General features: G+C 43.8%; 1 protein-coding gene across 1 annotated transcript in view; it reads right to left on the bottom strand.

Annotated features, from left to right (window-relative positions):
• PDE1C (phosphodiesterase 1C) overlaps positions 1–22392 on the bottom strand; it is a 277067-nt gene that overhangs the window by 5218 nt on the left and 249457 nt on the right. Inside the window, 1 exon segment of the mRNA XM_023753820.1 lies at positions 2177–2245. Coding sequence (XP_023609588.1) covers positions 2177–2245 — 69 coding nt within the window.

The raw sequence follows: 22392 nt of genomic DNA, 5'->3' as shown, positions 1-22392 counted from the left end.
GGTGTTCATCATGACCACAACCGCTGCGACCAAGCAGAAGGAAGTCAGGCCTGCAGGGGTTGTCTTGGCAACGGCTGCACCCTCCCCCGAGCTGTTTCCTGGAGCTGTTTCCGGTGAGGGCGGGGTTTGAGTCAGGAACCTGCCCTCGGAGCGTGGACCCACTGAATCCTGGGTCGTTTTGCCAAGGGCTGAGCCCTCCCCAGCTGTTTCCCGTGTGGCCCGAGGGAAGAACCCACCCTCAGAGCACCAGGAGCACCCAGCAGCAGTCAGTCCTGGGTTGCTGAGGTGGAGGACACAGCGTGGTAGAACTCTGGGTCTGGCCCAACAGGGGGCATGCCGACCTTCAAACCAGACCCTGACAGTAGAAAGGAGGGGGCCCCATTCCTCACAGAATCCGCTGTTGGATAGCTTGCTGTCAGTGGCCTGCCAGCCAGGAACCCCATTCTCCTGCACCCTGGACCCTGACAGGAGGGAGGAGGGAGAAGGGAGCCCCTTTCCTCACGGAATCGACAGGTGGCCAGTTTGCTGTCAGGGGCCTGCCAGCTAGCAATCCTATTCACCTGCACCCTGGCCCCTGACAGCAGGGAGGAGAGAATATGTTTAAAGACCAACTATTGGAACAAAGTACCTCTGAAGCCAAAAGAAGCCATTGTTGGCGACAGAATAGGGAGTTAGAAACAACGATGAGAGAGAAACATCGATCAGCTGCCTCCTGCACACTCCCCACTGGGGATGTGCCCGAAACCAAGGTACATGCCCTTGACTGGAATCGAACCCGGGACCCTTGAGTCTGCAGGCCGATGCTCTATCCACTGAGCCAAACTGGTTAGGGCAATTAATTCCCTTTTAATGTGCATGAATACGAACCACATATGGATATAATTTATCTTCATCAAATTGGTAAAATATTAATGTTAGCATGAGCAAGAGCACAGTAAAACGGCAAACTCATCACTAAGAGTATAAAATAATGCTACCTTTTGGGAAATCACTTTGACTATCATGTATTAAGAACCTAAATATGTACCTATTCTTTGAGCCAATAATTCTACACATAGGAATCTGTCCTCAATCCATGGAAAGATTTATGTACAAGAATGTGAGATTATTCATAATAACAAAAATACAAGCTACATTAAGGCAAATTATCAATGATTATACTGTTGACCTTTGAACAACACTGGGGTTAGGGGCACCGACTTCCTGCACAGTCAAGCCTCTGCATATAACTATGGTATAAATGAATCATATGAAATGTTAGTTAAGCACTAAAATACTCTTAAAACATTTAATAACACAGGGGGGATCTCATGATGTAATGGCAAATTTTAAAAGAGATGAGACAAATTTCATGTGGAGTATAATTCCACCCTAGGGGGGGAAAATCTAATAAAGAAGGAACAGTCGTTTTGGTTACCTCTGAGTGGTAGCATTGGCAACAATTCCCTTCTTATAATTTTTATTATTTTTTTTAGTTTTTCTACTATGTTTATGCTTGCCTTTTATAACCTCTTCCCCCAAACAAATGTGTTTTGTAAGTTCTACTTGTCAAAATTAAATCGTGGTAGAGAATGTAAGCCTGTGTACACATGGAGACAGAATGGCCAATAGGTGCCTCTCGTATTAAATAGTGATTCTACAGAATCATCACGAATGCTTAAAATTTCCTGCTAAATGTTAGATGGGATTCAGCACAGTTTGTGCATGACTTCCATGTTTCCCAATGCTAGATTAGCTGTGAGCACCCACTGTGAGTCAGGACTATACTAAACTTATAAGCAAGAAGCCCATAAGTGTAGTGAGCTTGCAGTTTAAACATGGGAGAGCTGGGATTTGAACCCAAGTCTCTCTCACCAAAGGCTCATACTCATTCCCCTGTACCATCTGTCTCCCAAATACTTCCAAAACACATCCAGATGAAATTAAGGAAGAATGGCATTCTGTTCTTTCCATCAGCAAGCAGGAGAGACTGTGAACCAAGTATGGAGCTATCATGGCCATTCCTGGAGGAAGTGGGTGACAGAAGTGGGTGACAGAGGCCCTCCAATAATGTGGAGCAGACTGGCTAACATGGGGCCAGATTCCCAGCTTAGCCACTGCTAAACTCAACCCCTGAGAAAGCGGTCTGTCTGCTGCCTGTGGTCACTGAGATCACGGCGCGATGCCATTTACCCACCTGGCAAGGTAAGGCGACTTGTGGAGCTGGTGCTCGGGGCTGGGGAGCCGTGAGAGCGCTTCTTTGTGCCTGCAAAGGAGGAAGAAGAGGATGAGGAAAAGTAGGATTGTGGACAGACTTCTCAGACAGGTAAATGCTCCTCTAAAATGTTCTCAGGTGATCCAAAAGTCTGGGTCTGGAAATGTTTGGAAGAAGGTTGGGTGAGGTTGTAAGCAGCGTGTGTATTCCGTGCTCCAGAAAAGCCAGGAGTGCAGCCTCGACGCCTGTGGGTGAGGTCGCTCTCAGTCTCCTGGTTGGCAGGTTGGGATGTCGGGGACCAACACACCACTGAGTAGGGCTGCACTGAGGCTCTCCAGGGAAATTTGCTGAGTAAGCGGCAGTGTGAACGCCTGCCCCAGATGTCCTGGCTTCCTGGGACCAGGGTGGAGCTCCAGCATCAGGACTGTTGAGGCCCCCAGGGGATCCTAATGTGCACCAGGGCAAAGAATCCTGAACTTAGGGACGTTCTGAACTTAGGATCAAGGAATCAGGGGTTTGCCCCAGCTTTGTCCCTTTACTCCCTATTGGACCTTAAATATGTTAACTTGGTTTCTTGGAAGCTCAGGTCTTCATCTGCAAAAGGAGGGAAATAACAATGATTTGAAAGTGTTCTGGTGAGGATTGAAGTAGCCAAGGTGTGTGAGAGCGCTCAGGGAGTGTGGGAGGCCACACAGATGCTAGGGTGCTGGGGTCTCCCCCGATCCCGAAGCTGGCAATGGAGTTCCTATTAGGAAGGGAATATCTTCGTTCATGCAAACAGTTGAGGGGCTCTATGGGAATGAGAAGGCAGCCCCCAGTATGTGGATCAGGAAAGAGAGAGCAAAACTAGAGAGGGCTGAATTGTTCTGCAAAAGGGCATTTTGTGTGTGTGTGTGTGTGTGTGTGTGTGTGTGTGTGTGTGTGTATACAAACATATACCCATACATATTTTATTTTATATATAAATACTAGAGGCCCCATGCATGAAATTCATACACAGATAGGGTCCCTAGCAGCTGCCGGCTGCCGGCTGGGGCCTCCCTTTGTTCCATGCCGCCCCCTGGTGGTCAAACTCCAGGGGGGACGCTTTGCGTATTAGGTTTCTATATGTATAGATATGTATACACACATACAATGTACATATATATTTTATATCTAAATACAAATATTATTTATTGTTCATTCACTTCCTTAGTTTGCCATCCAAAGAGCCCCGGAGGCCGGAATCCAGCAACATGGCAGGTGCCTGGAGGCTGAGCTGGCAGAAATGCAGACAATTCTTGTTTTCTTTGCATCTCTTTTCTTTTTTATTTTGTATTTAGTTTTTGTTGTTTTTAGCTTTACAGAGACACTTCTTAGAGGAGTGACATGTTTCCATGTGAAGTGCTTTCTGGTACAAGTCCCCTGAATCTACCCACACTTTTCATAAAGTCTACTTGACATGCAGTGAGTGCAGGTTGTATTAACTGGGAAAAGTCCTCCTGAGTCACACAGTCCCGGGTGAAGATCACAGACGACCCCTCAGAGGAAGCAGGAACTTGGAGTTGAAGGGGATAGGTAAGCTTTCCCTGCCCAAGTCCCTGTAAGGTGTGGAGAAATACACTTGGGATGGTGTTTGAGACTGTTTCATTGTAGTCTTCCGTGTTATCATTTATTATTGTTGTTGTTGTTATTATATTATTATTATTATTATTGGCAGTAGTAGTAGCCCTGTTCATAGTATTAGTAGTAGTAATAATAGTAAAAATAAAAAACAATCCAGATACCTCCCACCCACAGAAACTGTTCATTTGCCTGAGATGAGAGAAACTGGCAGGACTTGTCGTGGCCCTTCTCCAGGTCTCGGAGACGCCGTGATGTCAGAGTTGGTGGGGAACTCAGGGTCCCGACCTGTCTATGATTGATTAAACCCTCTGGGTCGATTTTTATAAATGGCATCCACTGCCCTTTCCTGAAGCGGAATCTCCAAGGGATGGAGCCAGAGGTTCACCCATCAGCGCCTCTCCTAACTGGGAGTCATAGACAGGTAGCAGGAGGAATTGCATAAAATAAACGTATTTGTAATTTCTCCAGGCCTTCAGGGGGCACCACTGGGCTCCCCGGTAACTGAGGGTGGGCTCCTGAAATCATTTTCCACTCTGCAGCCACCGAATTACCGGCCACGTTACTCAAAGTTCCATGTGTGGGAATAATACTCAGCTCAGTTTCCAAAACCTTTCCCCCTCCCTCCATTCCCCAGGAAAACATCAGAACCCGAGTTGGAGGATGCATGTCCAGGCCAGCTTCCGGCCTGCTCTGCTGATCCAAGCCGGCCTTGGCCTTGGGACACAGAGCTCACCCTGGGACTGGGTGTAGATCTTGCTCCCGTCGGTGACTCGGAATTCACCATCAGCACTTTTCAATCCTGGCTGCACATTAAGAACATCGGGGGATTTTAAAGAAACTGTCGGATACCCAGGCCCTGCCACCAGAAAGGCTGTTTTAATTGGTCTGGGGTAGAGCCTGGGCCTGGGCATTTTCAAAGTTCCTGAAAGACGTCTCTCTCAGCCCTCAGGGAGGCGTTCTTTCTTCTAAACCAGGGTGAGCGTATCTCCATGGAATGATGTGAATCCTGTCAATGGCTGCCTTTCATTTTTATTTGGTTTTCCAGGAAACTCAGATCTAATTCATGACTTAGTGCTGGGCCCTGGGGGCCTATCAGCCTGGGTAGCTGCATGCTAACGAGCACCCGGGTCCATGCTGTCTACTTTCCTCACCTCGCTGCCTGGGGTTTTATTCTGCTTCCTTAACCTTTCACAACAAACAAACAAAAAACACAAGTTGGTTAAATGTATGTGATTTTAGAATTCAAAAATATTTTATAATTGAGGTTGGTAAAATGAAAACGAGTAAATACATCAGTGCGTCAGCTAACCTTCATTATCCTCATCTATATTTAAAAACATCAATTTCTGTATGTATTTGTGAGGATCAAGTGGGAATACACACGTGAAAATGCTTGGCAAACTGTGCAGAGCAACATAATGTTTGTTATTTACATTCAAAAGAAAGGTAGGTGTGTGTGTGAGTGTGTGTGTGTGTGTGTGTGTGTGTGTGTGTGTGTGAAGTAGCTGGTATGTCATCTCTGGGAGAAAAGCACTTAAGGCAGCGGTTCTCAACCTGTGGGTCGTACGACCCTTTCACAGGGGTCGCCTAAGACCATCGGAAAACACATATATAATTACATATTGTTTTTGTGATTAATCACTATGCTTTAATTATGTTCAATTTGTAACAATGAAAATACATCCTGCATATCAGATATTTACATTACGATTCATAACAGTAGCAAAATTACAGTGATGAAGTAGCAACGAAAATAATTTTATGGTGGGGGGTCACCACAACATGAGGAACTGTATTAAAGGGTCGTGGCATTAGGAAGGTTGAGAACCACTGACTTAAGGTCATGAATTACCTCGTCCTTGACCTACAGCATCTTAATGTCCAAAGAGTAAACAACCCAATCAGTCAGCTTGGGGCAGACATGTCATCGCCGAGGCTTGTGGGACTGGCAGTAACTCTTGACAAACGAATAGCTTTCAGATATTTCAAATTAATGTCCTTGGTTGGTTCAGCTAAAGGGCAATAAATGTAACTCATCGGGAGGTCTGGAAAAGAGGACAGTGATGGAAATGACAAGCACCGCTGACCGCTTTGGGGCAACTACACACACCTGAGACTCAGGACGTGGGGTTAGCACTAAACCCCGGTGACTTGCAGCTTGACCTCAAACAAAGAATCTCCCTTCTGCCAAATGGGGTGGCCCGCCAAGCCCAAGCCTGCTGGGAAAGCGTGGTGTAAGAGCCCTGACACCATGTGTCTCGTTAGTAATAGTCCAACAATAGCAATGTTGTTATGACACGAGCAGATCTCCCAGGCAGAGGTGGCTGCTGAAAGACTAAACTAGAAAAAGTGCCTGTCAACCAGGCATCCTCCACCCCTCCCGGTTAGCAATGGCAAGGCTGCCCGATGGATATCCACAAGCTTCGATCCATCGCTATTGCTAAGCGCATCTACCAGCCTCTTCTCTGTGTTCCATTAGGGGTGTGGCGGACATCACCGAGCCATCGCTCTGTGCCTTGGAACAAATCATCATTTTGCCCTTTCACAGTCTTGAAAAAACAGCATCCAGAGAAATCCACCTTCTGCTCAGGGCTGTGGGAGGCCTGAGAGTGTGAGGGCGTCCCACTTGCCTGCGCTTCCCTGAGAGCTGCTCTCCGATAGTGTATTAATGAGAATGACCCATGCAGAGTCTTCAGTCACATTTTCCTCCACGATGCAACCACCATCAGTACTCTGCTTGCTTCTGTGAGACTTCACCTCCGTTCATCACACAGAACAATGATCAAAACCACCACAGCGATTCAGACATGTGGCACTACGTACGGCTTAAGTAAGGTTGTCTTAATACTTGAATATGCTTTGGGGTTGGGCATGTGGATGAGCAGTCTGAAAAAACATTCACAACCTCTGGCCCAGTGATTGTACATCTAAGACAGTGGTTCTCAACCTGTGGGTCACGACCCCTTTGGGGGTCGAACGACCCTTTCACAGGGGTCGCCTAAGACCATTGGAAAACACATATATAATTACATATTGTTTTTGTGATAAATCACTATGCTTTAATTATGTTCAATTTGTAACAATGAAAATACATCCTGCATATCAGATATTTACATAATGATTCATAACAATAGCAAAATTACAGTTATAAAGTAGCAACGAGAATAATTTTATGGTTGGGGGTCACCACAACATGAGGAACTGTATTAAAGGGTCACAGCATTAGGAAGGTTGAGAACCACTGATCTAAGAAATTTTTCCAGTGGAGATATTCAGAAATTCGACAAAGCCTTATGTACAAAGAGCTCCATTGCTACATTATTTACAGCTGACAAAAATAAAAGTGTGTAACTTAATTGTCCAACAGAGAGGTGGGTAAGTAAAATTGTGCTAGGGTCACAAAGCAAAATATTATGTTGCTACTTAAATTACATTAATAAAGAGGTATGTGGTGTGGTGTGTTTTTTTAATGGGACAATGCTAACAACCCAATATTATGTGGGTAAAAACCATAATACAAAATTAAATGTACTGTACTGAATGGCCTCAACTGTGTAAAAATGTATAGCAAAAACCACAAGGAAGTATAGCAAAGAACTGACAGGGAATAATCACTGGATGGGGTATTACCAATGATTTTAATTTTACCATACTTCTTGATATGTTTCAAAATAAGTACTGTTTTTTATTTCAGAAAAAAATTAAAAACACACATTTTAATATGTGGCAAGCACAGATGCTATAGATGAACACCACAGCCCCCTCTGTCAGAAAAACAATCCAGTGGAATTACTACACAGGAGCAATAAGCCAGGTGGCCCCAGGAAGAGGGTGGTATTTGTGTAATACCCTCCATCACCACTAGGGGCGCCCCTCTTAGTGGCGGTCTGAAGGAGGATAGCCGGTGCCACTTGTACACCCACAACAGGGGTAAGGACCATTCCCTGCTCAGACTCTGTATGTTCATGGCTGGAGAGAAGGAACATATTGCCAGGTAGCCCTCGCAAGAGGAGAAGGAAAAAAATGTTTGGAATTTGAAAACTAGCATCGCAGGACTATAAAACCGTAATATCATGGTACCCAGAAGAAAACTGAACATACGGAAGCCAACCTAATTCCATGACTGCCGGCATTTCTTACCCTCTGATAGCCCATCCACCTCAAAAGAGATCATCTGAGGCACGATACACCGTGTGTATCTTCCAGTGTGCAGGCGAAAGCAAAGCACTAGTACTTGGGCATCACATGGCGTTTGGAGGAAGGCGAAGGAGATGGATTGTTGAGACAGCCCCACATCTGGGACAGAACATAGACAACCAGGAAAAACATTAAGAGAACAAACAGCCTTTTCATTTTTCAAATTCCAATCCAGAGGTGAACGCATTGTTTTTATTTGGTATCAGAAGAACATACAGGTATGTATTCATTGCTGGTTGCCAGGGGGGAGTGTGCATGGAGGACCCGTCAGCCTCCTCTGTGCAATAAAGACAACAGACACGGGACTTACTGAGAGCAGTTAGCACACTCTGTTTTACATGAGTCCCTATGTTTCATTTTTGCATTTGGAGATGTAACACCATGACATTTGAAATAGTTTCTGTACAAGCCAGTATCACAGGGAACAAAACATTCTTGTTTAGAATGAATGGCCATTCTCTTGCCCTTTGATATACAAATGTGAATCACAACCTGCCTTTTATCTGCTTGGAACATATTTCACATCGTTGAAGTCCATTCTATCGCTGCCATAAAACAGAGACCAGTCCATTTCGCCATCTTCCCTTGCAGAGGAGCATTCTGAGAACACACCCAGAGATCCCTTCCTGGTTCCGTCAAAGAACTAGTCACTTGGCATGATCTGAATTGAGGTTTGGGGTTTGGTTTCTGCTTGCCTCCCTCTTTTGAATCTTGACAAGCATTTTGACATTCATCCAGGCAGCTCCCACAAATCCAGCTGAACAACAGCAAAATCTAAGGCTGAGATGAGCTGATCTACCCATTCGCATATGGCCAGCGCCCTCATTAGGAGAGTGTGCACACCAGGGTGAGGGCCGCCATCGAAGGAGAAAACCCTGTTACAGCAAATGCTGTGCTCTGCGCAGAGGAAGATGCGAACAGCATTACATTGGCCTGAAGTGACTCTCCTGGCTTTGGGAAACTGAGTTCCCATGAGGATTCCCTTTTCCTGCTTCCCTTCCCCACTCTGGTCCCTCTTCCCTGACTCCTCCTACCCAACATTCCCCCATGTGGATTACACAGGAACAAGATGCGGTTGTTTTTCCCATCATTTTGTGTTTCCCATCATGTGCTAAGACAACACTGCAAGCAGAATGGCATGCCTTGTCAGAGGCAAAAGAAGAAATTTGCAAAAAAAGTACAAAAATGAGAAGAAAAGAAGGGAAAGGTCAGAGAAAGGGTATGAAAAAGAGAGAGGGCTCTTAAATTAGGTGAGGGGAGAAATCTGGCTGGACAGTGGGCCCCAGAGCTGATAAAATCCTACCTGAGCTCTACAAATAGAAATAGCAACCCCTTTTTAAAACCTTTTACAGCATATAAAATTGTATAAAAATATCATCAAAGCAAGAAAAAGGAAAATGTACTAGACTCTGCAGTTCTACCTCAAGCATCAGTTGCTGGGCAATACCTCTGGTCTTTACTAGAAAGCTAAGTATTTGGGTGTGTGACTGTATTTCTGTGCCATCACACATACACCCAAAGACAAAGACACTGGTACACAAACCCCCACCCCAAGATAGATCACGACAGAGAAGCAAAGACTACAACGACCTGCCATTCCAAAGCTATTGGGTTTTAATGGGCCTTATTTAAAGGAGTTACCCTGCACCATGGCGTGAATGAGAAATGCTTCTGCAGCTCCCAGGAAGATTCATGGGCGAGGCTCAGGAATCCTGGCTGAAGCTGACAAAGCCAAGAGCCTCCACCAGGGCACTGAGCCGCTGCTACAGCCCCCAGTTACCCCTGGAGATGTCAGGGTTCAATCCATTTCCACGTGGGCACAGAAGCCAGACACATGTAAATTCATTTCAAATACATCTGCCAGTATTTAAAAAACAACAACAACAACAGGTGAGGTGGAGCACATGGGTTCAAATAATCAGGAATAAATAGTGAGTAAGGGGACTTTCATGAGTTTCAGTCTGGGTTCCCAGTGCATCCCACTCTTGTTTAAGGTAAAAACAAAATGTTCTTTCGATGAAGCAGCTCTTGCTTATTGCAGACTTTCCCGGAGCATCCGGCTTGTACAAATGTCCCGTGAGATCATCCAGAGGACCACTCCCATTTGTCTGACCTCCCTGGACCCAAATTCACTTCTCCGGTGAACTCGGCCTCATGTCCTAGACGGCTGTTTCCATTCTAATTCTAGTGGCACCTCTGTGCCCATCAGTGCCTTTGATGAGAGGAAACCCTAACACCTGAAATGTGAACTTGGCAGGTATAGTGTCTCTTGGTTCTCGAGGGATATTTCATAGCAATAGTGCTGTTCATTACAGCTTTTCCATTAAGTTCATTTTCTAAATGATAATGGGGACTTTTCCTCATGGATCTGTGTTGATGAACTGCAAGTATGACTTTCCATTTATTCACACGTGAGATCCAATATAATATCCTTAGTGCAGCCTTATGTTCTTTAACGTCCAGTTCTGCTGTGATTCAGAGCTGCACCGACCATGGCATCGGCAGAGCAAAACTGGGCATGATCCCCCACACGGCACGTATGGAATCTCTCTTTGCTCCAAGAGAGTCCATTTGGGGTTCTAAATGCTTCAGCTTGAATTTATAAATAAATGCACTGGATTGGTGTTATCACCCCTTTGGAAGAGCATTTTCAGAAGAATCTTGTTTTGTATTTGTTGTTGTTTTTCTTAAATCCAAAAGCCATAGAGAAATTTTTATCTTTTCATAAACTTGGCTCTGACAATGTTCCCCCAAATGACCTGCAATTTCCCAACCCTCATGAAAAGCTGCTGTGTTACTAGCTGTATCTGCATACACTTAGAGCACAAGCCTTTAGCAATATGCTTGGCGTATGGAAGACGTCAACTAAGTCTCCAGGTAAATTTGGACTTAATTTGCACTCCCAGGTGGACAGTGGAATTCAGCTGAACGGTTCTCTATATGCCCCCTGAAGGCGGGGTGTCAGGCGCTATGGTGAACCCACAGCAATTCCTGGTGGAATGTGTGGGGATCTTGGTATTAGAACGAAGTTTCCAATTGAGAAAAAAAAGTTCCTGGATTCCCTAAATCCCCCTACATACATGGGCTTTAACCTCAGAATCTTCTCTGTCTCATTATGAGAAAAAGATTTTTGTGCTTTTTTTCTTTTGTTTTCCCCCATTTCCATGGGGAATGTTATCAAGTAATTCCTATCATGTAAGTCTCTGATCAAGGGTTAAGAATAGAAGAAAATATATTAAACAGGGCATCCCCCCAAAAATGTATACACGCCTTAACAACTGATAGCTCAATTTTGAAAATGAAATATATTTTAATAAACATTGCCTTTATAATTATTCCAAGAGTGTGTATATATTTTTAGGGAGACCCTATATATTCTATCTAGGTATCATCTATCTATCTATCTATCTATCTATCTATTATCTATCTATCTATCTATCTATCTATCTATCTATCTATCTATCTTTGCATCATCTATATATCTAAAGAAAGGTGATCCACAATAGAAGTGGCACTAAAAGACCAGTATCTTTACTCTTAAAATATGGGTCACAAAATTAGTCTCCATCCCTTTGTCTGCTCTCTGTCTCACATCCTGTGATAACATTGCTCCTTATTTTCTACTTCCCACATTTACTAAAGGCATGATTCCAAGTGGATACATAACATCATGGCTTTAATTCTGCAAATGAAGTAAACAGGTACACTAGAGTATCCTTTGGCTCTGAGAGGATTAGATATCATTTTATTGTTTAAGTATACCAGGTCCTTAATAGGATCCTGTCAGGTGTTTTCAATGGTTTTTAAAAGCTCCAAGAATGAAATGGACAGTGGAAGAAAATCCATTTGAACTTAATGGGTTAGAAACGAGTCCCTTGCGTGCTACCATAAGCTGTTTGGTAGGGCTCATAACCCAAGAAAGGTTGGTGTAAATAAAAGATGGAACAAAGACCTCCTTATGGTAGGTCATTACACCACAGAAACATGCCACATCAACAAAACTTGAATGCAGAGCTGTTTGGTAAAATGGGGACCCAAACTCCATTTGTCACTTGTCCCCCAAGGACATGTAGAACTTGGTTTGTCAGCGGTGGGAATGTCCCTATGCTTTCCCCACGTACCAGTCAATTCTTAATTCCAGTGTGTGAGCCCTTGCTTTCTATGAGACAATGTAACACACAGTAAGATGCCGCAATCCGAGCGATGGAAGGATGTGTGTCCCGTATCACTGCTCAACTTGGAGGAAGGTGTTTCAAGAGAACCAACAGACCATAGAAAGTGAGCTAGAGTTTCAGAGAAGTTGTTAATCCAGTCAATACAGACTTGGAATCATTATTTTAATGTTTTATCCGCTCCAGTAGCAATTCATTGCATAATAACACATTGTTTTATGTTTTCAAAAAAAATAGATCATTCTGCATTTTTACTCAATGTCCTTTCAAAACAGTTTTTAAAAGAATTTATAAATAAAAGTTACATGGAGCTTTTATTTTCCCACACGGAGAGTTCCAAGCAGAGTTCTTTCTGTACTGAATGAAATTCTGTTCCCATTCCCTTTTCAGCTAATGAATGACTTAAAGAAAATGAAGTATATTTTCATTCTATTGGTGCTAGAAAAGAAATGGCTATATTCCTATGTCTTTTTTTTAAATAGTGTTTAGTCTTTCTCATTAGAGTATAAAAGGGAAGCTGTAGGCTTTCTATTAGGACTGGCTGCAAAGCCCAGCGTACAAAAATATGGAATAGATTTGAGGTAAAAGGTCAGGTTCCAAAGTCAAGTACTGGATGTATTCCATCCCTATACCAGACCAGAACACCTCTAAGACCACAGTTTGCAAACTGATGTCCCACAGATTGAATGCAAGTCATAGGCACATTTTCTCTGACCGGCACAGTCTTTGTAAGTTTCTGAATTAGTTGCCAATATTTAAAATTTTGGGGTTCCTATAAAATCTTTATTTATCAAGACCCCCATTCCTGCCCACTGGTGTGGCTCAGTGGTTGAGCATCGACCTATGAACCAAGAGGTCATTGGTTCAATTCCCGGTCAGGGCACATGCCCGGGTTGTGGGCTCAATCCCTGGTAAGGGGCATGCAGGAGACAGCCCATCGATGTTTCTCTCTCATCAATGTTTCTATCTCTTTATCCCTCTCCCTCTAAAATCAATAACAACATATTTTTAAAGGCCTCCCACTCCTACACATCACTGATCCCATAACTGACTAGCAGCTGTCCCCTTGAGACAGGACTCTTAACTCCTCCCTCTCCCTGCCTCTCTTTCCTGCCTCCCTAACACCGAGGCCCTTTATGAATTGCCAGCTATCGCAATAACTCTGATAGCTATGGCTTGCTTTGCTATGGCCCTGGTTGAATTTGTGACCACCTTGTTTACTGTGGTCACTGCTGGGAAAGCAGGGGGATGCTCCGAAAAATGTGTGCGATTCCCAGGCAAAATGTAAAACTGCCCGAAGAGGCCTGTTCCAGTATCAGTGTGCCACGGGCATGCGCAACAGAGTTCTTCAGGCCTTTCTGTGGGGAAGGTCTCAGCGAGGCAAAGGCGTTGCAGACCACAAACATAGCCCCCTATTTCCGTCTGAAGAAATGCCAACATCTTGCCTTAGTGAGAGGATTTTTAAATGTTTGTTATTGTGCTTTTGTAAATGTAGGAATTACATGCGCAATGGGGAACACCCTCGGGTTTAGCATAGAGCCCTCTCTTCCTATTACGAATCCCACTCGTTCACGCGGATCCATGTGACTCCCCTTGGGAGGGACTCGCATATTCCTTTGTGAAGCACAATCATGTCTTCAGAATCAGTTTCATCCAAATCACACCATTTAGGCCCATAAAACTGCTTTCCCAGCATTCCACTGGGTCTCGTCTGACTGGCTTTCAGGGGGCTGTGTCTTGATTCTCTTTCCAGACTACCTCTTATTCTTGATCTGTGCTGTGAATCATCTCCTATTGGGTACCTCTAAAGGCTCACTAAAATGAACAGAATTCTCTGCCACATCTCCCTGCTACAAAGGCCCTCAGCACTTCCAGGAATAGACAGAAGAGCAATTAAGTCACAGCACAGATCTCCAAAAGAAGAGGACCCGCCAGTGGTCACAATGTCAACAACCACTCAGTGATGATGCTACCCAGTGAAACACTGGGTTTCCACCTGAACAGCATGGTCATCAGCAGAAACATTCAGGTTCTTATGAACGAATACACAGATAAATTAAGTATCAAAGAAAGATTGCTATAGGAAACATCTTTTTTTATAAAACAAAAAGAATCTCATAGTATATAGATGGAAAGAAAAGCCTAAGAACAATTTTTTAAGTCTGCAGGGAACCTGGCGAAAAAAAAGAATGTTCCTGGCTCCGGAAAGGGGCAAGCAGAGGCTGGGAGGGAAGCCGGCCTGGCTGTCTCCACCATCGGCAGCCCGTGCTAAAATCACGACGCGAAGTAACGGCATGGGCAGTAATAAAACGGCAACTGCTGTGTGTGTGGCCTCTTCAGGCCTTTCTCAGCATCTCCATGATGTCCACTGTCATCAGGCCAGACAGGTGCCTTGAAAGCCAGGGCATTAGCAAAGGATTCTGAGGAAGTCCCTTCATGTTTTGGTTCTGTTTGTGCAAAATCTCAAGTGGTTTTGTTTGCTGGGGGTTGGGGGATAAGGACCATCTCCCAGAGTTCTAAGCCCCCAAGCCAGCTCCCAGCCAGTCATCTGGGAGGAGATGGCATGAGACAAGGCCAAGTGTGGGGGGCTTGTTTTTGAAAGTTGCGCGCCATCCCCAGCTTTGTGGAAGGAGGAGAAGGAGGAGAATGAAGAAGCTCAGCTAAAATGATGCAAGACACTGGCAGCCTCTCTTATTGTCTGGGAGGTGTTTTTTACTCTTCTGAATCTGAAAAAAAGAAAAAGAAAAAGAAGAGTGTCAATGCTGCCTTTCCCCCCCTTCTCCACCCACCAGGTCTGAAGAGAAGAAAATCTGAGGGGCAAAAAAGGGGGGGGGGCATCAACTAAACATTTCAAGGCTAGTCGTGGCTGTCTCCTTTGTAGCATAATCGCTCTATTCATAAAGGGAAAATCTCCGTGGAGAATTGTAAACACAGATCACGTTTGAAACCTTACCAATCGCTTGAAACTAGATCACCAAACATTTGGCTTGTGCAATATGGATATTAAGACACCTGATTTTGCCATCAAGATGACAGTGATGGCCAACTCTAGTCCATCTGCTTCAGAGGTCAGATTCATCTAATCTCGACAATTTCAATGCCAAAAGCAATGTCCCTCTATCACAGGGGTGGGGAACATCTGGCCCTGGGGCTATATAAGGCCCACAAAATCATTTGGTCTGGCCCTGCCAAGACGTTAGGGGTGAGTTAATTAAATGTTTGACCAAATAGAGTGGGCTAATTTTTAACTTGATAATTTTGTATGACCTGCAAATGATGTTAAAAATATCCAAATGGCCCTTGGCAAAAAAAGGAAAAAAAAAAGGTTCTCCACACATGCTCTATCAGAATTTTTGCCTCACCCTCAGAAGTTTCCCAAAATATTTAAAGCAAGATGTTAAATTCATTGTGCAGATGGGTAAATCCCCTGAATTCTCCACTGGACCCAGAGTGAGGTGGGAGAGGAAGAAGACACAGATGAGAGAGGACCAAGTGAATGGGAATAGACAATATTGGATTTTTCTGACTGGCCTACTCTTTAACACGTAACCTCAATGAACTTAGGACAGAATTTTATAAAAGCAAGCAAACAAACAAGAACCACTGTGTTATTGCTTCCCATGTGTGCTGCATGCTCTGCACATCCTCATGTCTCAGAGTTAGGAGGGCTTCCTCCAGCGCAGGGCTCCAAAGGGATGGGGGACTTTAAGAAGAATAACACCATCATCTACAGAGATGTTAGGAGTCCTTAGAGGACAAGGAAAGTTCCCCGCTCAGAGTTAAAGTGTAAGATACTCTCCTAAATAAGACTTAGTCTAAGTCAGGCAGCAAATCCGTTGAGGGACAGGACAACCCTTCCTGATCTATTAATTATGGTGGAGTCTCAATTTTCCTGGGGCCATTGAGCTAGGCCTCTTTCTCCATTCTGGTGTATGTTTACCCTCCATTAGCACCTTCACCCATCTGGGAGAAATAACGGAAAAAAGAAAAACTTCCAACCAATCACTGCACTCTGACTAGCATTACCAGTGAGGGAAATTGCCCGTCTCATCGCTGGAACTTGTCAGAGATGGAAAAGGAAAACACAAGCTGAAATCAAGGGTTAGAAAATTTCCACTGTTGTCTGCTTTTCTTTGCAAAGCTTGGTCCACATTGGATCTGCCAGATGGGACTCCTCAGTTCTCTGGCCCTGTCAGCAGTTTGAGGTCATATGTAATAAGACTCCTTTTAGATGGTCATCATAGTACTAACCACCTTAGGAGATGTCCCAAGGCCCTCGAATGTAAAACCCAATTTTGCTATGATGATATAAGGCTAGTTTAATTTTTAAATAAATGACCAATTGGTTGAAAGGAAACCAGGGGCAGATACCTGGAGATGGCTGACCTGGACCACTGTTACACCCAAGGCATCTCAAGTATCCAATAAAGAAAGAGTGTCTCCTTCATGTAGTCTGGGTTAGTAGAGACCCGCTATCTAGACTTTTGGGTCCCAGAGATGGAAAGAGGGCCATCTGGGGTGTTAATGGCCACTAGGAGAAGATGATCCTCCTTTTCTAGTCATCGCTTATGAGAGAGGTGGTGGAGTGGCTGCTATGGATCTTCACCCTCCCTCCTTCACCTCCAGGGATGGAGGGAAAGAGTTGGTCAAGAAGCAGAGGGAAGGGGTAAGTAAAGGAAGCTTGTATATTTGAGCTGTGTCTGTGTTCATTGTCATGAAGTACAACCAACAGTGAAAGAACAAGAGGCAGATATTTCATAGCTGAGACTGTGGCCTGAGTGACCATCCCTAGTTTTCCCAAACACATGCATTCACTAACGCAGTGGTTCTCAACCTGTGGGTCGCGACCCCTTTGGGGGTTGAACGACCCTTTCAGGGGGGTCGCCTAAGACCATCGGAAAACACATATATAATTACATATTGTTTTGTGATTAATCACTATGCTTTAATTATGTTCAATTTGTAACAATGAAATTGGGGGTCACCACAATATGAGGAACTTTATTAAAGGGTCGCAGCATTAGGAAGGTTGAGAACCACTGCTCTAAAGTAACTTTTGTTTATGAATCTCTTACTTACTCCAAGGAAACTAGTGTCATAGCTATCTGCAGGGAGAAGTTCCACCCCAGACTCCTTGACTAGGCAAGAAATATCTTATTTATCTTTATAACTCTTCTTACATGTAGTGCAATGCCTGACAAATAGCAGATGCTCAACAAATATTTTTTAATTGAAAGGAAGTAAATTAAATAAGCATGAGGCAGATGGGACAGATATAGGCATAATGATGAGTAGGGAGTTGCTCTCCATTCTTTTTCTAATGTTGACTTTTATCACATTAAAAAGAAAATCATAAGTACACTGATTTTTATTTTATTCAATTGCAAAGCATGATATGTCAAAAATTTATATTTCCTATAAAGAAATAGCCTCACTACCAGTGGCTTTGTGTGGGATAAATCTCCTGGAGAAGGTGCACCTGCTATGCAGACAGCTGTGACAGGGTTTGTAAATCACATCTGCCCTTCTCCTTACTCCACAACTCTTCTCCTGAACTTCAAGTGTCCTACACTTGCTTTGTTATATTTTGGTTTTGTGTATTTGTTTTCAATTTAAACTAAAATTGCAGAAGCATTTTAAACTCAAGTTGGGTGAGACTACAATGCATATGAAAATAAGGATCTTAAGACAATGTATAAGAAGCCACTCTGTGTTTAACTGAGCTACATGACTACTAGTATTTTTGTTATCGCTGCTTTGAATTCCATTAACTGTAAATATATGTTGGCTTTTTGGAAGCCACAAAAAGTAGTTCAACTCACCCACCTTTTTAAGAGTGATTGAAGAGCCAAAATGGAAAGTATTTTCACCCAACATGAAATAATTCAGGAAAGGATCTAAGCAAGGTCAATCCCCTTTCCCTCCCCTTGACAAGACTTCTGACATCTCACAAAGGGGCAGCCACTGGGGCTCTGAAGCCTCAAGTGTGTGGTTGTATAAATTCACCGAAATGTATCTACTCTGAGGGCCTGAAAAGTGAAGAATGTTTCAGCAACTTGATTTAGAGAAATGGGAGATGGAGATTTACAACAACGTGGCCTTGTTGGTTTCACCCCTCCCATCCTCCTGCCGCAGGGAAGTGGAGATGCTGACCTAAACCATTTGATTTAAAGATCATTGTCTTAAGAAGCATCAAGTTCAAGTTAACATGACTTGACTCTTAAAATGTGTTTACAGGTCATCATGTTTATTTCTAGATCACAAGTTGAGCATCTATGAGGTGGCCTCATAAGAATCTGGTACTGGACTTTAAAATTCTGTAAACACTTCTCATTTTTCTTGGGTTTGATTTTTTTTAAAGCCTAACTATTACCCAAACTCAAAGAAGTAAGTTGATTTGGCTGAGTCCCAGAAACTACCACAGCTGCCTCCCTGTAAAGTCAACTTTCTACAAAAACAATGAAGTGATATAGTAAGCAACAGAAAGAATGGTAAAAGCTAAATAGAAGAAAAAAAAAGAATAAAATTGGGGAAGAATAGCCCGGCTGCTGTGGCTCAGTAGTTGAGCATCAACCTATGAACGAGGAGGTCAGGGTTCAATTCCAAGTCAGGGCACATGCCCAAGTTGTAGGATCCATCCCCAGTAGGGGGCGTGCAGGAGGCAGCGATCAATGAGTCTCATCATTGATGTTTCTATCTCTCTCTCTTCCTCGTCCTTCCTCTCTGAAATCAATAAAAAGATATTTAAAAACAAAACAAAACCGAAGAAGAATAAATGTGGTAAGACCAAATCCATTTTTAAATGTCTAATAGAATTTCCATGGGGCTTATATGTGGGTCCTGGTTTTGTTTTGTTTTTAATGATGAGGAAATACTACACAAACAAATAAACATTATTTTAGAAATAGTTGTTAGGATTTAGCCAGGCATAAATTTCAGTATTCTAGGTCATAAGTTTTAAACAGCTATTTTAAATGGCTATAACCAAATACCCAAAAGTATGAATGCATGCTTACTCCTTGCCCTAAGCGATAGAGGATGTGATTATAGATAGTAAGATTATTCTAAATTAATTTCATTGCCTTTAATATCAATGCTATAGCCCTACTAGGATGGATGGATGGATGGATGGATGGATGGATGGATGGATGGATGGATGTTTGGATGGATAGATAGAATAGATAGATGATAGATAGATAGATAGATAGATAGATAGATAGATAGATAGATAGATAGATTTGTGAGAATATAATTTCCTGAAACCTACCTATGCTATCACCTTCTAAAATGTACCCATTTGATCCAAACATACAGAATAAGAACAGTACAAAGGATGGTAATTCTTAAGTCCAATCCTGTGTTCTTTCTTCGTCTTTCCTTTGACCCACACATGCATGCCATCACTGAGAATAATGATGATGTCAAACTTTTATTCTCTAATTTTTCTGCCTTCTCTCTTCCTTTACACAGCATGGGCTTTCTGTCCACACTTAAAATATGTGAATACCCAGCAATTCCACTTCTGGGTGTTTATCTGAGGAAACCCAAAACACTAAATTGAAAAGACATATATATCCATTGCATCATTATTTACAATAGCCAAGATATGAAAGCAACCAATCAGTAGATGAATGGATTAAGAAGAAGTAGTGTATATAAATAATGGAATATGAGGCAGCCATAAAAAGGAATGAAATCTTGCTATCTGTAACAACATGGATGAACCTAGATGGTATTTTGTTAGGTGAAATAAGTCAGACAGAGAAAGACAAATGCCAGATGATTTCACTTATATGTACGTGTAATCTAAAACAAAATAAACACGCAGAACAGAAACAGATTCAGAGATACAGAGAACATTTTGATGGTTGCCAGATGGGAGGGGTTTGAGGTATGGGTGAAAAAGGTGAAGGGATTAAGAAATACAAGTTGGTAGTCACGGAAGAGTCATGGGGATGTAAAATACAGCAGAGGGAACATAGTCAATAAAACTGTGATAACTACGTATGGTGTCAGGTGGGCACTAGATTTCTCAGGGTGATCATATCATCCTATCTAATAAAAGACAAAAAGGGTAATTAACCATACCTCCGCTAAGCTTCCCATTGGCTAATCAGCGAGATATGCAAATTAACTGCCAACAAAGATGGCGCCTGGCAGCCACGCAGCTGAAGCGAGCAGAAGGTTTGCTTGCTTCAGTGATGGAGGAAGCCAAGGTTCTTCGCCTGCCTTGGCCCGGCTCTGAGCCCGAAAGCAACAATGTTTCAATTATAGAAGCTAAACAAACTCCAGATACCTGCTTTCAGCCAGCCGCGGCCTCAGAGCTGGAGCGAGCAGGATGGCAACAAAGTTTCAATTATAGAAGCTAAACAAACCCAGATACCTGCTTTCAGCCAGCCATGGCCTCAGAGCTGGGAGCACCAGTGACGGCAACAGAGTTTCAATTATAGAAGGTAAATAAATCCCAGAATTAAAAAAAAAAGAAAAAAAGGAGAGGCTGGGAGCTTCAGTCGCAGGCCAGCCTGAAAACGGCCCTCAGCCCCTCACCCAGACTGGCCAGGCACCCCAGTGGGGACCCCCACCTTGAAGGGGGTGTGGCCAGCCAGAAAACAGCCATCAACCCCTCATCCAGGCTGGCTAGGCACCCCAGTGGGGACCCCCACCCTGAAGAGGGTGTGACCAGCTGTAAACAGCAATCAGCCCCTCACCCAGGCTGGCCAGGCACCCAAGCGGGACCCCCACCCTGATCCAGGACACCCTTCAGGGCAAACCAGCTGGCCCCCACCCGTGCACCAGGCCTCTATCCTATATAGTAAAAGGGTAATATGCAAACTGACCCTAACAGCAGAAAGACTGGGAATGACTGGTCACTATGACACACACTGACCACCAGGGGGCAGACGCTCAATGCAGGATCTGCCCTCTGGTGGTCAGTGCGCTCCCACATGGGGGAGCTCTGCTCAGCCACAACCCAGGCTGATGGCTGCCAGTACAGCAGTGGTAATGGGAGCCTCTCCTGCGTCCTCAGCAGTGCTAAGGATATCCGACTGCAACTTAGGTCTGCTCCCCGCTGGCAAGTGGACATCCCCCGAGGGCTGCCGGGCTGCCAGAGGGATGTCTGATTGCCAGCTTAGGCCCAATCCCCTGGGGAGAAGGCCTAAGCCAGCAGGTGGTCATCCCCCGAGGGGTCCCAGACTGCGAGAGGGCACAGGCCAGGCTGAGGGACCCCCCCCCCCGAGTGCACAAATTTTTGTGCACCGGGCCTCTAGTAAGTTATATAAATGTCTAATCACTGGGTTGCACACATGAAACTAATATAATATTGTACATCAAATATAATTGAAAAATAAAAATATTCTTAAAAATCTGTGAATAACTATCTCTGCTCTTCAGTGCCCCCACTGCCCAAGGTATTTTACTGCTACCACTCTCTGCATGGAACACCTGGTGCTTTAACTCATAAGGAAACAATTACAGCACTCAACTTTCCAGTTGCCCAAGGCCTGGCCCACTCTTAAGGGGTATGAAAAGTCAGGCATCAGCAGCTCCCACCTCTCCTCTGGCTCAAGTGAGGGCAGAGCAGTCTGCCCACAGAGCTCTGTTTTTGATCAGTCTCTGGACCTCCTATGTGGGGAGCCACATGAAGCCAGAGACCAGAAACTCAAAGGAAGTCCTTCTGAGGAAGTTAAGTGAGGCTGGGATTCTAGACCTGAGACATTCTGACTGCTCTCTTCATGGTTTCTTCAATATTATTAGTTCAGGAAAAGCAATAAAAGATTCAAAATGAATGAAATAAAACAACAACAACACCTTTTTCTCATGTTTCTCACTGTGGCTCCAGGGTATAGAATAAAAATAGTGCATATTGTAGAGGGCTAATACTTATAAAACACAGCTGTCATCACTTGGAGACCAGGCTGCCCTGGGGTGGAGAATGCTAAGGATAAATACAGCGGGGAAGCTTCATTTCCCGCTTGATATTGCATTTTTAACAGCTCTACTGGTATGTGGGTGTCTAGAAGAGAAATGGCATTAACAATGGAGACGTCGATGGCTCCTGGCTCTGCCACAAATTTATCTCAAGGGCAGCTGTTATTTTAAAGATTTTTCATAATGTTCATAGAGTATCTTTTGGTAAATGTATTGCTTCTTGCGTTTCTCCAATCCCTTGCATAGAATCTGACAAAAATATGATTTTTCTAGGGAGAAAACAGATAAATACTT

Source organism: Myotis lucifugus, unplaced genomic scaffold (assembly GCF_000147115.1).
Source record: "Myotis lucifugus unplaced genomic scaffold, Myoluc2.0 scaffold_52, whole genome shotgun sequence".
NCBI classification, from domain to species: Eukaryota; Metazoa; Chordata; class Mammalia; order Chiroptera; family Vespertilionidae; genus Myotis; species Myotis lucifugus.
Note: the sequence above shows the minus strand (reverse complement) of the source record. Positions and strands in the feature narration are given on the sequence as shown.